Source organism: Microtus pennsylvanicus, chromosome 16, assembly GCF_037038515.1.
Source record: "Microtus pennsylvanicus isolate mMicPen1 chromosome 16, mMicPen1.hap1, whole genome shotgun sequence".
NCBI lineage: Eukaryota > Metazoa > Chordata > Mammalia > Rodentia > Cricetidae > Microtus > Microtus pennsylvanicus.
The window spans coordinates 29,137,609-29,150,551 of NC_134594.1; the positions used below are offsets into that span (position 1 = coordinate 29,137,609).

At 43.3% G+C, this 12,943-nt stretch overlaps 1 protein-coding gene across 1 annotated transcript; it reads right to left on the reverse strand.

Annotated features, from left to right (window-relative positions):
- Positions 1-4,143: 4,143 nt before the first annotated feature.
- On the reverse strand, positions 4,144-12,723 carry Tm4sf1 (transmembrane 4 L six family member 1). Its single transcript, XM_075950727.1, has 5 exons — positions 12,428-12,723; positions 11,024-11,113; positions 10,794-10,939; positions 6,336-6,516; positions 4,144-4,529 (listed from the first exon to the last, which is right to left on the reverse strand). Exons 1-5 carry the CDS (start codon positions 12,602-12,604, stop codon positions 4,515-4,517), a joined length of 609 nt encoding a protein of 202 aa, XP_075806842.1. The 5' UTR covers positions 12,605-12,723; the 3' UTR covers positions 4,144-4,514.
- Between the last annotated feature and the right edge of the window lie 220 nt (positions 12,724-12,943).

The window sequence follows — 12,943 nt, forward strand, 5'->3', positions numbered from 1 at the left end:
CTTATTTTTATTTTGAATTATCTTCTCAATTTTTGATTGTCTAAATATCACCTTTTCCATATTGCAGAACAATCCCAGGCTGCATACAACTAAACAGTAACGGAACTGAGCCACTGTGGATTGCGTTCTGCTTGCTCTATAATTTTTGAGTAGTTGGAACTGCTTTTCATATGGACTGCATTGTGGTTTTTGACATACTCATATGCTTTATAATTTAAAAAGTAAAATAAAATTTGCATTTTATCAAGTTTTCTAAAATGGGGGTGAGGCAGGAAGGATCTTAAGATCTGCTGCCCAGTGCTTCTGAGCCCACACCTTTTCCTTGGTCACTAGCTATAAACATTCTTAATAAACTATCTCTCTTTCTGTTGCCTTACTTGTAACCTTGGTACAGTTTTTTGTTTGGTTGGTTGGTTTTTTGTTTTTTTTTTTTTTTGTTTTTTTTTTGTTTGTTTGTTTGTTTTCCTTGGGAAACAAGAAACTGGAAACTTCAGCTTTGGCTCCCGGCCTCCCTCAGATCCACACCCATGATAGCTGCCTTCCTTCTGTGCCCTCACACCTTCCTTTTCCAGCTGACCCTGGATGCCCTGTGTTTTTCTGAAGCTCATCAGCTCTTTCTCTCTCAGGAATGGAGCAAAACAGAGAGGTGGAAAATTATGGAGGAGTGAGAAAGGAAAGGGAGCCCCCCACACACACCTGGGGAAGAAGCAGTAATTCCAGCATGATACTGTGGCGGTCTTAATAAAGATGGTCCCCATAGGCTCATAAGTGGGACTATTAGGAGGTGTGCCCTTGTTGGAGGACGCGTGCCCTTGTTGGAGGACGTGTGCCCTTGTTGGAGTAGCTGTGCCCTTGTTGGAGTAGGTGTGCCCTTGTCGGAGGACGTGTGCCCTTGTTGGAGGACGTGTGCCCTTGTTGGAGGACGTGTGCCCTTGTTGGAGGACGCGTGCCCTTGTTGGAGGACGTGTGCCCTTGTTGGAGGATGTGTGCCCTTGTTGGAGGACGCGTGCCCTTGTTGGAGGACGCGTGCCCTTGTTGGAGGACGCATGTCACTCGTGGTGGGTTTTGTGGTTTTAAATGCCCAATCCAGGCCTAGTGCCACTCTCTCTTCTGCCTGCCAATCTGTATGTGAAACGCTCAACTGTCTCTCCAGCACCATGTCTGCCTGCGTGCATGCATTCCCACTATGATGACAATGGACCAAACCTCTGAACCTGTAAGCAAGCCCTAATTAAATGCCTTCCTTTATGAGAGTTGTTGTCACGGTGTCTCCTCATAGGAATAAAAGCCCTAACAAAGACAGATGACAACGGCTTTGCGCGTGCTTTTCCCTTCCTGTCTACAGGCCTGCCGTTTTCTAAGAAGCTCATCAGAAACCAACCTACATGGAAAGGAAATGCACGAAACCCCTTAATCAGCTTCAGGTGCTCCCGGTTTTTACCTTGTTAGACTGCAATCCCATCCCAGGTGTCTCTGCACACAGCCTATAATTCTCTTATAAAAAGAGAGGAAAGGGGAAGAAACAATTTTTTAACCAACTTGTAAGATGCAATGGGAGGGCCACTGAAATGGTATGTGTGACTAACCCTGGCATCTCCTATGCTTCCTAGGAACACCCATAGCCACACTTGAGAAGCCCGCACTGATACTTGGATGTGTCTTTCTTCCTGAGTGGTTTTCTCCTAACACACAGTTTTAAAGCTTGCATTAAACTTCCCTTAATAAAGTCACCAGTTCTTCTTTACACCGGCTGGTCCTGGAATTCTTTTCTGCACTGAAGCCACAAACCATAATTTAGGTTGCATTGAGGTCCATAAAAGACTTCAGTCTGCTGGGGTGGAGCGATGCCTCTGTACCCTCACCACCGGTAAAGAGGGAGTCTACCTTTCGTTATCCAGACCCGTTTCCTATGGGGCTACACACAGACAACTCCTAATCTTTATCTTATCTTTCTGGATTTCCTACCACAGAGAGTGCCCAAGAGTTCCCGACAGGCCCAAACATAGATATTTGAGCTATGAGGTCAAACTTCAGTAGCAAGGCAATAGTACCATTACTTTCTATAAACCTTTAACCAAAATGTTAACTCTATTTCCTTTAATTATGACTATGTGTAATAAAACAAAATAACATCAAAACCAATGTCGCATTTTGATCTAGAGTATTTGTATATGTTTTCATATCACACTGAGTTGCTATTGGTTCCTCAGAAATCTCAGTTAAATTGACATCTTGTTTCAAAGGTGTGAGTTGTTTTACTTATTAGGCTTCATCTAGAACACATGGACAATTGTCAGCTTGTCTACAGAGGTGAAGAAACACAGTAGAATATCAAGACAACTGCTATGTAATTTTATTTTAAAATTATTTTATTTTGAGAATAAATGTTTAGTCTCCATGTCTGTCTGTGCTCCACGTGCAAGCAATGCCTGCAGAAGCCAGAAGAAGGCGTAGGATCCACTGGAGCTGGAGTTACAGACTGTTGTGAGCTGCCATATGAGTGCTGGGACTCAAAACCAGGTCCTCTGGAAGAGCAGTCCTTGCTCTTACCCACTGGGCCATTTCTTTAGCCCCAGTTTTAATTTCTTTGATAAACATTCCAATGTATTGGCTTCCTTCTTATGTCTATATATCTTATTTTATATGCCTATAGGCATTATTAGGAAAAGTCTTCAGGCTTCACCAGACTGCCAGAGTGATCATAGCACAAAGACATGGGGACTTTGGGTCAGGGATCACAGCAGGCTACTGTGCCCGAAGGAAGAGTGCTCCATCTAACAGCAAGTGAAACTCTTGATTAGCTCTCTTGTCTGTTGCCCAGGACAATGGACCAAGGCCAAGCCTTCTGTACAAGACCCAGGTGTTATGATCTGAATGCATCTGTTTAACACTTGGTTGCTGGGTGGTGTTAGGAGGTGCTGGAAACTTTAGAAATGGGACCTAGCTGGAGAAAGTGGGTTGGTGGAGGACATGCTTTTGAAAGTTCAGTTGGTGGAGGACATGCTTTTGAAAGTTCCATCTGGTCCCCAGCCCCTTGCTCAACCTGCTTCCTATCTGCCATGAAGTGACCAGTGTCCTCCTCTCCCATGGGACTAGGATCAGTGCAACCCATGATCCCGGACTAAAATCTCTGAAACTGTAAGCAAAATAAAGTAGTTCTACCTCTATCTAAGCAGTTCTGCCAAGCAGCGAGTTAAGGGATCCTTTTACATTAAAACAAAACCAGAACAAGACAAAACCAAACAAAAATGTACGTTTGTGCACGCACGAGAGAGAAAAACATGCTACCTTACCTAGGAGTGTGATGACTGCAGCACCCAGCAGAAAAGAAAGATAGCTATCTGGCTTGGTAGCCTCAAGAGATAGAATAACCGAGGTTATCTGTTGACAGAAAGAAGAAGATGGAAGAGAGGATAAGGCAGGGAAAGCAGGAGAGAGGACCCAGAGGCATAGACGCCACTCAAGCGGTAGACCACAGATCATGGACAGGGAGGGAAAAGCAAAAGCTGTAGGACAAGGGCATTGGTGAGCTTTACTGTGTATATTCACGTAGGTCACCTTCCCAATCCAGTCCTGCTAAGCTAGAAACCAGTTCTCTGGAGTCAATAGTCTGCACTCTGAAAGCATCCTTTGTCGTCCACAAAAGGTAACAGATCTTCCTACGTGTTAGAGAGACATCCTCCCTACATGACTCTGATAAATTACCTGACCGGAGAGGTTGCCTCTTCTCACATAAAACCAAAACAACCGCTGAATGGTAGAGGAAGTTCATTCTGTGCTCAACAAGCAAATTTGGGGGCATTCCGTTGTGGTCTTCAGTTCCCTACCCCACCAAACCCATTTTCCCACCATGGCCACCAACTGTTTTCTTCCATTTCCCATCTTCGTTCTTGCCCAACCATCCTGCCCTTCCCCTTTTACACACACAGTCTCTGTCTTTGAAGGGCACAAAGCTTTCTACATGAGAGAAAACTCCAGCATCTAGCAGTGTTCAGAGCCGCTAACAGCTTTACATATTTTCCTCTCCCGTACTTGAGTGTTTTCTCAATGAGCCTTCCAAATCCAGCAAGGACTTTTCCCTTAGTTCAAGGGAGACTGGTACACATCCAAATGGAAAACACCATATAAACAGTTAAAACTGTCTTTTCAGGGATTTTGGTCCTTCTTGGTCTTAAAAGGGAAACCGGAGGTCTTTTATTTAAAATACACATATGCACAATAGTTAAGTGATTTTTTTTTTACCTTAAATACTGAAGAGTTTATCTCAGCCACACTGAGAACAGTCATTCAGTCTGTAAAATGCCACCAAAGTGAGGGCAGCCTGTTGCCTCATCCTTTAAAATAGAGTTTGCTTGCTAGCTGCAAACGCTGACATCACGTGAGGATATCAGCACGTTTCTTTATAAAAGCAGAATGTATGGAATGTGATACACCAGTGCAAAGTTGCATAACGCCAGTAAAATATACAAGTTACGATGAAATAAAGGAAGCATGTGGTTCTGTCTTGGGCTCTTTCAGCAGTCGTATTGCTGGAAAGAAAATGAAATTTACATTAGGCTATGATCAGCGTGAACACATGGGGGGGAGTCTGTGTACTTTGCATCCCTATTCAAAGCAATCATAACACAGAGTGACTGCAATTTTCATTGAAACCTAGCCCACCACACCTGGAGCTCAGACAAGGCTCACAAAATGTTTCCTAAACAAACCAAACCCACTTTCTTTCCCAGGAAAGCTTACAGAAAGTGTTCATGGGAAACTGCAGAATATGGACACAGAATTGGCTTGTAGTGTGCCTATGTGGCTCTCTGCTCTGGAGGAGTAATTTTAAAGGACTTCACGGGAACTTCCCACCGGTGTGACCTTACTGTGGGTCACCTTTCAAATCAAACGCTACCAAGCTGGGAGCTAGCTCTCATGGACTAAATGCCCTGTGCTGAGACAGCATCTTTTGTCATGGACATAAAGGTAATAGATCCTCCTAAATGTTAGGGAGAGGAGCCCATTCTACAGTGTCTCCTGTGAGAACCCATGCGCTTGCCTACAATTCAGGAGATTACCTCTCCTCACAAAACACAGAAGCAATTTTGTCCACCGACTCCTTCTGCCTGTGCTCCAAATGCACGGAAGTAGAGCAGTAGCTGAGTTTATGCTCTGCTTCCTATGAGTTTCAAGGGTGAGCAGGGGTTTTGTGTGTAAGAATTACTCCCAAAGGTTTTATTCTATTCTCCTTCCCCTCAGCTGCCTGAAAAACAACGCTATTCTGAAGTTTTCCAACTTGGCTGTTCTCTTGGAAATTTGTCAGGATCCCAAAGGAATTCTCAATCTTGTGATACTTTCCTGGTAGGGAAAGCTAGAAGTGTATTCTAGCTTCTCAGAATTTGCAGAAAACGCCTGTATATTTACAGCCAGGGTTTTCCTGGTAGCAGTGAGTTTTGGTCTCTTAGGGTTTTGTTGTTTTGGTTTTGCTTTATTCTTAAGGAAAGTCAGAAGCTACTGAATTAGAGGGATAAATAGAATGGGATCTAAAATATAAATAAAAAAGTTTGCTTACTTCACCTTTTTTTAAAGAATAAGACATTGAACAATGACTTCCCCAAATGGGACAGATCTTAACTTCCAATTGTTCAATAATAGATATTTTTAGGAAGAGAAAGAAAATAAAACTTTCTCCATGACAAACACATGGATATTTGACTCCTAAGTCATATCCCCAGGAAACCAGAGCTTCCTGGCTTTCTCTCACATAGAAAATTTCTTTCAGAGTGCTACTCAAAGGCTAATCATACTCCAGGCTTACTGCACAGGCATTTTTGTTATTCCTTATTAGGGCAGAATTACAGAGAATCCATCAGGACAGGAAGTACAGCGTATATGTTAAGAGGACGGGCTTGGGTGAAGAATTGAAGTCTGTTGCCTCCTGCCTGAGTGATCTCAAACATCTTGTTTAATGCTTGAGTCAGACTCATCTGGAAAGTGAATTTGGTGTTGCATCTGATGGAATCAATATTGGTTACTATTGATGTGTACTTAGGCAAGCATCTTGGATGTACCTATGTGTAGCTGTAACCAGAGCGGGGTGAGTGAAACATACAGGGATTGACTTGAAAGAGGTACCGTGTCTATGGGCAAGGGCTCCTGCGCCCACAGAGCCATCTACAAACCAAGATAACTGAGTCTATGAGACTCCTTACCGAAGCCAAAGTGAATTGATAAAAAGTGCGGGCAGGTTAAGCGTGTCTGGTTCTGCCTTTTCTCTTTGATGGGAAGAACGGTGCCTTGTGGCAACTGATCCCTACAGGGCTAGGCCTCGACATTGTCACACGAGTTCTCACCTGTTGGTGGGAGCAGCAATAGCCACATATGCCGCTGAGCACTGCATTTATGACTTGAGTGAGGCACAAGATGAATTCAATTCCCCCAAATGTCAAGAGGATAGAAAATAGAGTCACATTCCACTCCACAATATTTTTAGGTTCGTAGCACTGGGACCATGTGGTGGGCTCCAGAAGGTACCTGTGGGCAGAAGAGAAACTTCAGGGACATGTCCATGGATCAGAGGATATTTTGTGACTTACTTCTTCATTTGGAAGTGTTTATTCAGAAACGCAGAACTGAATTAACACAACAATGTGTGCTAGATTCTGGTCCAACATGCCAGTCCAACAAATGGCAAGTTGCAGCCCACAACTTATTGCAATGATAAACATACAATTGAAGCACCAATTTGACATTCATCTAGGATTCTGTGGCTAAAATATTCTCACATTAAAGATTTTTATATTCGTTAAAACACATATGATTTCTCGTGAGAAAAAAAACAAAGCTATGTTTGCATCATATTTAAAACCAAGTCATGTGTTGTATGGATGTCAACTAAAAGAAGACAAGGAAAAATGAAAGCAATTCATAATGGAGGGGAGTAAACTTATAAATATGTTTTTATTCTGTTACCCCCTTTTATCACTGTTTTAGTTATTATATATGGGAAAGATATTGGGTAAATATTGATTTGGAAAATGTATTTTACATTAGATTTTTAAACTTTAAGGTATTAATTTAGATCATTTCATTAAGATGCTAAACACCTTCCTCTTTGAAAGTTACCCAGATTCTGCCAAGTTAGAATTCAAGGGGTTTTTATTGTCAAAAAGTTTTGTTGACATAATTGTTTTTAAATTTTTTAAGCGAAAGGTTGACTAGCAATAGAATGTGCAACGGCTTAAATCCAGGCTCTTTCCCTCGTGGTGCTGTGCCCGTGCCTCTGTGGCAACGGAAAAGGAAAACACCTTTCCTTCAGCTGTTTGCGATTACTGAGCTGCCGTGTGTTCAAAACGGAGCTGGAGCTGGGACATAACAGTGGGCTCTGTCCTTCAACATGGACTCTAACAGAAGAGCAAGGATTAAGAATGCCAAGTGCACTGAGCGGGGACACAAGGTGTGAAAGGTTTCCAAGGAAAAACACCTTCCAGAGAGAATGCTTATATGCTTCCTCAACAAGGCTGAGCTCCGTGGAGGCACAGGGGCAGAGCCTGGGCTTTTTAAACCCAGGCTCCAGCAGCGTCTGGGACATGGTGCGTGTTAAAAACCACAGCAGGAAAATAACAACTAGAATTCCTCCTGTTATAAATCGCCAGGCCATGTGAAGGTCGTGTGTTCCTGCGTGTGTGCGTGCTTGTGTCCATGTGTGTATGTGTGTGTGTGTGTGTGTGTGTGTGAGAGAGAGAGAGAGAGAGAGAGAAAGAAAGAAAGAGTGTGTGTGTGAGTGTGTGTTTGTGTGTGTGTGTGTGTGTGTGTGTGTGTGTGTGTGTGTGTGTGAGTTGGATTTCTTTTCTAAAATGTCAGTCCTTGCTACCTCACAGAGTATTTGGATTCCCAGTGTAGTAGGATTAAACCATGCGGGAACATCAAGGAGTGACTTAACCCCATGAAGAGGCCTGCTACCATTCCTTATCACGTCTCCCTACCCCAGCTTGAAACCAGACGTCTAACTTTGGAACAGGACACTGAGCCACTAAGATATTCAACTTGTTGATTTAAAACAAACCACACTGTCGCCACTCCACCCCTAAAAAAACAAAAGACAAGTCTGTCAGTCTGGCCCTGTGTTTCTGCTTGTCAATGGAACAACAATGTCTGTTTTTCAGGTCACCGAGTCAAAATTTTCTTTGGCTCCCCTTAACTACTGAAAAGTTAATTGGTGGTTTGGAACTGTTACTTCTCTACATATTGAGATCCCTGGACAGATCCAAATAAGGAGTGATCTAGAAGAGGACGATTTTTTTTTTGGAAGCATAAGTGAGTAATGGGAGAGGTGTACAAATGGCTCTTAAAATCTGCTGAGTGATAGACGTAACGCTCCATGCATCCCAGCTGCATGCATCATGACTGGCCTCGGAGCTGGTTTCATGCTACAGCTCTGCATGCGTGGACAAACATGAGTCATTTTCTATGAGCACATTATGTTCTGAACAAAGAGGAATCACTCTGATGACATTAAGCCTCCAGCTCCTGTAAGCAGTAGTTTCCCTCCAGAGGCTATTATTCGGTCATGTTCATCCTAAGGCAATGCTGGCACTGCTCACAGTGGGTCACCCTGCACACGAACATTTCACAGGTACATCACCTCATTAGTGCTCATGGCAACTGCAGATGGAGTCACCAAGACACAGAGAGCTCAGGTCACTTCATCCTGTTCTTAGCGAGTGGGTGTGGAGCTGAGATTGGAGGAAAATTCCCAATTTTTCTCTCGTGAAGGAACAACCACACTTTCTCTCCCCCCTCTTTCTCTCTCCACATGCTTGCCATACAATTCATGAGGAACAATATTATTGATAATATAAAGTACAATCCATGGTCATTATTATTATTTTCATTTTTGTCTTTCAAAAACTTAACCTTTAAAATTCAAACTTACGCTGAATCAGACCTGGGGTCAGGGCTGGAGGGCATGTGCCGCTCTGGCATAGACAGTACCCTAATTCAGTTCCTCGCACTCACGCCAGGCAACTCACAACTGCCTGTGAGTCCAGCTCCAGAATACATGAAACCTTCTTCTGGATGCTGTGGGCACCTGCACACACACACGCACACACACTACACACACATGCATACACTCACACATCTACACACACACACATAGATACACTTACACACATACATACACACATGCACACACTCACACACACATACATATACTCACGCATCTACACATACATGCATACACTCACACACACATGCACACACTCACACATCTACACACACACATAGACACACTTACACACATACATACACACATGCACACACTCACACACACACATACATATACTCATGCATCTATACATACATGCATACACTCACACACACATGCACACACTCACACATCTACACACACATACACACACTCACACACACATGCACACACTCACACATCTACACACACATACACACACTCACACACACATACATATACTCACGCATCTACACATACATGCATACACTCACACACACATGCATACACTCACACATCTACACACACACATAGACACACTTACACACATACATACACACATGCACACACTCACACACACACATACATATACTCATGCATCTATACATACATGCATACACTCACACACACATGCACACACTCACACATCTACACACACATACACACACTCACACACACACATACATACACTCACGCATCTACACATACATGCATACACTCACACACACATGCATACACTCACACATCTACACACACACACACATAGAGATACACTTACACACATACATACACACATGCACACACACATCTACACACACATGTATACACTCACACACATATACACTCACATATCTACACATACATGCATACACTCACACACGTATACACTCACACATCTACACATACATGCATACACTCATACACACACATACACTCACACGCGCATACATACACACACATACATACACACACACATACACACATGCATACACTTACACACATGCAGATGCTCACACACATGTATACACTCACACATCTACTCACACATAAAAATTAAAAATGGAAACAAAATCTTTTTCTTTATAGAAATCAAGTCCATAAAGGACAAACCATGCTCATTCATTTCCACATATACCAGTTTCCACCAGCTTTTCTGTTCTGTTCCTTTGTCATAACAATAAAAAGAAAATACCAACACAAGAAAATGGGACCTTACATAACTACACTGAAGTTAGAGTTCTAGCTAAAACCTTTCCTCTGTCTTCTGGTGACTTAAATCAAGAGTGTTTACATGTAACACGTGAGCCAGCATATGCAGGTGTAGGGTGGGAACATTGTTTGCCCTGGGCTTTGATTACATAAGGATACTCTAATATTTTCTTATAAATTAGTAAAATGTGTTGCCTTTGGTCTGCTCATCATTGTGGTTTAATGTACACAGTATCCGAGCATACACTGTACGGCAGACAGGCTGGGCTAAGAGAGTCACTGGGACTTTCTAGCAATGAAATCTTGGATAAGTCACTTCATCTTTCCTTGCCTCTTTTTCTCATTTATAAAAGAGAACTATGGGAGTGTCTATACAGGGCTGTTGCAAGAACAAAGTCAGTGTGTGTATTCAACAGCAGCTAAGAATTTTTCAGGGTTGATGATTGCTTATCCATCCTTACACACTGCGTGAGATGTTGAAAGGTGATATTGGGTGGATGGGCAGATGGACGACTTAGTTTCATATGCGGTGGTTAAGAATGCATGCGTTCCTAGGCAGAGAACAATTACGTACTGTCCGTCAGTGTTGGCAAAGGTGTAGTTCCACACACCGTGGGAATCGCTACACTTTGGTCCTTCTGCCAAACCCAGCGCTGCCACAATGACACAGTAGCCAGATCCCGCAATGCCAATGAGAGCAGCCATGATAGAAGAAAGCATCTAGGGAGAGAAAAAGCAAGAATTAAGCCGCTGCCCTGCGTCAGGAAAGGAGCCCTTTCACCGGGAGGCGGCGCGAGGACTTACTGTGCATCCCTTGCCGTAGTTGTCCCGGCCGCAACAGCCGCAACAGTCGTCTTCCTCCAGCCCGATGAACACAAACGCCGGCAGGAGTACCTGGGCAGAAGGCAACAGAATCAAGTCATTGTCTTTCCCTGAGCGCATGTGGTTAGGATTTCTGTAAAACATATCTACGTCTGATGATTAGAATAACCAAATAGCACAAACGATGGGGAAAAAAAACCTGAGGAGAAACGAAAGCATTACATTTGCTTGTTTCCATGTGCCGTGGGTGAGCAAACAGAATGTGAAATAATAATCTATAAATGTGAGCTTTGGGAGAATCCCTAACATGTTGTCAGCGCTGTTATTTAAATCTGATTTTCCCCCTTATCAAACACATATCAAATCTTGAGTAAAATGGCTGAAACATTTTCAGTAGGTAAAAAAAAGATAAAAGATTTAGTATAAAAAAAAAACATGGTCTGTTTCAACTAAGCAGTGATGCTTGTCAAATAAGGATGAACTACTTGACGTTTAAGGCCAAAGACTCTAAGCACAGCGGATATTAAGCAGCGACTTTGTTTGCTCATGTAATTGTATTTGTGTTAATTACGGGAACATGAATGGTAATGATGCTTACAGTCAAAGCACACTTGCCAAGCCATGTTACCGGGAGTATATTAGGTTGAACTGCCTTAACACCTTTTAGTTGGCAAGGAAAAATCGTCTTCTCTATGACAGTAACAATTCCATAAAACTTCTCTTTGCAATTCTTAGTTTCAGCATTTTAAATGAGCAAACCCAAATGTGTCCACATTCCATGTGTGTTGAGGCCAAAGTTAAATGTGTCAAGTAAATTTCCTGTCAGCTTCAACTAAAACCAAACTGTGGAAAAAAACAACACATTCCTGAATTAGACTGGCACTAGCCTGCTTCTAACTCGAAACCCAGGAGAAAGCCTGCAGTTATCTGAAAATACCAGTGCAATCATTTAGTATTTCCCCCATCACAGACCCTGGGAAAGAAGCAACGGAGACTAATTTAGACCCCAGACTGTTCTCTTGGAACCAGCCCACTCTCTTCAGCTCCCGGGAGCAAATGAGAAGTGGCTGCCAATCCAGCTCTCAGAAACTCGATAGCCTCTCAAATCTTGAAAAGTGGTTGCTTTTTCAAGCTGTACAAGAAAAGCTTCGGGGAACAGAGAGTTCACTCTAAGGTAAAAGATTTTATTCAAACAACATCTACTGAGATTAGCAAAACGTTTAACGCAGCCTAGTGATGTTCCGCTTTCACAGGGAAGAGCAGCAACCGATACCACATCCGCAGGATTCACGGGTAGGCATTCTAGAAAACTTCCCATGAGAAGAGTGCGCACTGCCATTCAAGAGGAGAGGAATTCCGTAGTGGAAAGAGTTCCGAGTAACTTACCAGCAGACCTCCTCCTACGATGCCGGCGAAGAACCACACAAAGCGGCTGAGGTGGTCGTCGTAAGCATACTTGGTTTCCCCGTTGGGAAAGTAGAGCAAAATGTTTGCTACGATGCAGAGGACAGCAAACCACACCAGAGCGTGTCCGATGTATCTTGTACACTTGCCAGAGCACATGGTGGCAGCAAGAGCCCTACAGCCTTTCCCCCTTTCCTCTCGTCAGTTCAGTGATGCCCCGGATCAGACAACAAGTGTGCCCGTTTGTGGAGAAAAGCCGACGAAGCTCACAGCCCATTCCTGCTACCACTTAAATAGGGCCAGGTTTTAGTGCCAGTAAATGAAGTCCTTTGCTTCTATTGGTCCAGACTCCAGGCTCCCGTTGGGGTGGAGGGGTGTGAAAGGGATGCCCCGCCCTTCAAATGAAATCCTTGGGACCGTGAAACCAGGAGTAGGTTGTGAGAAAACAGCCTCAGTCAGAGGCAGGAGAGAAAATGAGTAATCCACAGTGCAACTCGC